This window comes from Gavialis gangeticus, unplaced genomic scaffold (assembly GCF_001723915.1).
Source record: "Gavialis gangeticus isolate Ggan-Ray unplaced genomic scaffold, GavGan_comp1, whole genome shotgun sequence".
Classification (NCBI taxonomy): Eukaryota; Metazoa; Chordata; order Crocodylia; family Gavialidae; genus Gavialis; species Gavialis gangeticus.
This window is the reverse complement of record NW_017729031.1, coordinates 29662398-29665848: the sequence shown is the minus strand read 5'-3', so window position 1 is coordinate 29665848 and position 3451 is coordinate 29662398. Positions and strand designations below refer to the sequence as shown.

At 45.1% G+C, this 3451-nt stretch overlaps 1 protein-coding gene across 1 annotated transcript in view; it reads right to left on the bottom strand.

The window, feature by feature from the left end:
• The window catches only part of HEG1 (heart development protein with EGF like domains 1), a 110584-nt gene that overhangs the window by 11737 nt on the left and 95396 nt on the right, over nucleotides 1–3451 (bottom strand). The window contains exon 23 of the mRNA XM_019522559.1: nucleotides 1703–1877. Coding sequence (XP_019378104.1) covers nucleotides 1703–1877 — 175 coding nt within the window. The remainder of the gene's footprint in view (nucleotides 1–1702; nucleotides 1878–3451) is intronic.

The following is a 3451-nucleotide window of genomic DNA, read 5'->3' as shown; positions in this document are numbered from 1 at the left end:
TAGCCACCTTTTGTAAGTGCAAGGACGCTGATACACAAGATGCTAGGGTCCTTTAATTAGCATGGCTCTTGGAGCTGTTTTAACTAAAGCACCTTCCCCCTGCCCCAAAGCACATGTATAAACGTCCTTAAGTTTTGACACTCAAGCTGGTCTACTCTGGCATAGCTCAACTGAACTCAATGGAGACAGGCTGATTTACATTGGCTGTAGACCTCTGCATAAATGTTATGCAAATATATGGTACAGTCTTTTCAGGTGCTACAAATATCGTCATGGCCCTTATAAGGATCTCTAAATCAGCATCCCCTACCATTGCATAACTTCAATGACTGTGATTTTTCTAGGTTTGGGTTTTTTTGATCCGGTCTAGTTTTAATTGTTTTAAGTAGCATTTGCATCAAGTAATTAAGACAGAAGAGAATTTAGGAACATAGGTGAAGTTTGGGAAACACTTCCACAACCAAAGAAAGCTGCTGCAAAGGGAAGGGCTGTGCACATGAAGAAGACAAACACATCTACACAATAAGCTGTGGGGCTGCCTTATTTTGTCTGCCCAGGAAGATGGCAGCAGCTGAACTTTCACAGAAACACAGGACCAGAGAAGCCTCCTGGATCATCAGATCTAGTCCGCTGTTGTCACAGGTAATGGGACCAGATAATCTCCTTTGTAAGTACACTACTTTACCTACCGGGGCCTAACAGGATCTTTGTTTTCTACAATGTGGATTTTGTGATATTTCCCCATTCTGGGGCCATCTACATGAGACACTTACTGTGGAGTTACCTACTTAGCTCTGCAGTAAAGCATCTCTATCTACACGTGTGGAGCTATAAGGCCAGAATAAACTAATTCACTTGGCTGTGGGTTAGTGCTACCCAATACAAGTGCTACCCCACAGTGGAGTTATTTACTTCACCACAATGCACGTGTAGACAGTGACCAGGCTGGCTGGGACATGAGCCCTCTACCCGTGTGCTCCAGCCAGCCCTTCCCGCAGCACACTGAGCTGGGTCGGAGCAGCTTCGGGCTAGTAGGCTGACTCCTGGGGCTCCCTGCCAGCCAAGGCTGAGCTACCCTAGCTCAACACATTGTGGCCCTGGGCACATGTGTAAACGCTGCACCTAGGAGCAATAAACTCCAGAGCAAACTGCACTAGTTTACTTCATCACATTAATATTCATGTGTAGACATGCCCATCGAGTAGCATTAAACCATTGTTTGATCCTGTTGTGAGACTCTTTGTTACTGTACAATGCACTTATGAAAAATTGGTTTCACCCACCTTGTCAAAACTCCCTTTCCTGGTCATTGGGCATAAAGAGAATTTTCAGAAAAGTCTGTGAAACCCCTCTTAATTTCTAAGTCTCTACCCTTCACTTGGGTTATTTCCCTTAATTGTATCTGACTCAATAAACAGGCACTGGGAAAAGGTCATTTGGCCAAAAAATGCAAATCAAAACAAATCTTGCTCTCTGCCCTCTAAATTCTCTCCACGGAAAGACATTCCAGAAGATGTGCCTGATCCTGTTACCTTTACTCATGTGATAAACTCATTCACTTTATAGGGTTTATTTACAGGAGTAATGATTCACAGGATTATATCCTTTCCCCACCAAGCTTCCCACACTCTATTCATGACCTAAGGCACTTGCTTTATTCTTTTATTTACACACAATGGCTACACAACGCAGTTCCAGATACCGAATAATAGACGTCTGTCATCTGCAACAGGTTCTTCGTGCTTCCATTCTCTTGCATTTCTATTGTCTCTCTTCCCCACTCTGGTCCTCGGGGGTTCTTGGGGTACTCAGCGTATGGTGACATTTGGAAATCCCCACTCTTGAAGATGAGTTTGCTTATGTCATTTTTATTCTTTCTGTTTAAGGAGGAGAGAAAGGAAGTTTAAAAGGCAGAATTTACCTTGTTGCCTTCTTTTATTTGTGAAAGAATCTAAGGGGCTTTACCCTGCTTCCTAACTGAAGACGAGGAAAATTTTTCTTAGGAAATATAGTAAAACCCAGATCATTTGTATCTGGGTGGTTCACAAGCCACTTCGCTTGCAGTGAAAGATGAGTTGCTCAGGTGTTTGCTGAGAGTTGTTATTCCCAAGCGTGCTGGTCATCATTGCTTCCACGCAGCTGGGCAGAGAAGCAGTGCCCTTTGAAACAGAAGCCACAGGAAGCGCCTGGAGCACCTTGGTGGTCAAAACAGCTGTTTGCTGCGACTATATATAGATGAATCTATAATCACAGAAAACAGCTGTGTGTATATCCCTACCTAGTTCACAACCCCTCTTCACAGGTGGGTAAGGCACCTAACTCTGCAAAGTATCCGAGTTCGACCAGATATGAAAATCAAGCTACTCGAGGTATGTACATATGAACATATGTGCCTCACAGGTATATGCTATGTTTGTCCCAGGGCCTTCATATATAAATGACTCCAGCCACAAGGGTGGGAAAGACTGAGGACAGGCTGGCAGGAGCAGAATAGTTGTTTCATAGTTTCATAGTTGGTCGGGTTGGAAGGGACCTGAGTAGAACATCAAGTCTGACCCCCTGCCATGGGCAGGAAAGCATGCTGGAGTCAAACGACCCCAGCTAGGTGATTGTCTAGCCTCCTTCTGAAGACCCCCAGCGTAGGAGCGAGTGAGAATATACAGTAAACTTCAAGTAAAACTACACATGCATTGGCATTAGCAGATTCAATTGAAAGTAACCTTAGATCCACACCTGCAAATTCACCACATCCACATCTCTCAGAGTACTTGTGTACTCCTCACCCCAAACTTCCCCCAGGAGAGTTTACATGGCTGGTCTGAATAAGTGAATTTTAAAAGAGCACCAAAGCATCCCCACCAGTCAAAAGGACCTTATAAGACTCTCCAAACTGGAGCAGTTCCCAGTTCAACAATGTGTCCTGAAGATGGCAGTGATGCTATACATGCACAGCAGCTAAAGGACTGTCTACCCAAGGGACTGAAGGTTATCAAGGAGCTAGAGTGGAAATCAGAATTGCTGGGTTTTCTTCCTCCCTCCCTTGATGTGGTATAAGAGGGAGGCATTCTGTTGTGCAAAAGAGAGGCAGCATGTGCATGGATGTGCAGAGGCCTACATTTTGTGTAGGGTATGAAGCCCATTATGCAGGACCCACACGCTATGGCCATGAATGTGATGTGTGAGCGGTGGGGTTGGAAATTGGGAACCAGGCCAGGCCAGTCGCTTCTACCCTGCTCAAACAGTCCTCCCTCACTTCTTTTAACTTAGCTGGTGTTGCTTTTCCATTGTCGCCCCCTGGATTTGAATTTTCTCTCCCATTTGCAGGGGCAACCAGCATGGGTTCATCAGCAGCAGGTCCTGTCAGACCAACCTGGTGGCCTTTTACGACCAGGTCACTAAATCATTGGATGCAGGGGTGACAGTGGATATAGTTTTCCTAGACTTCAGGAAG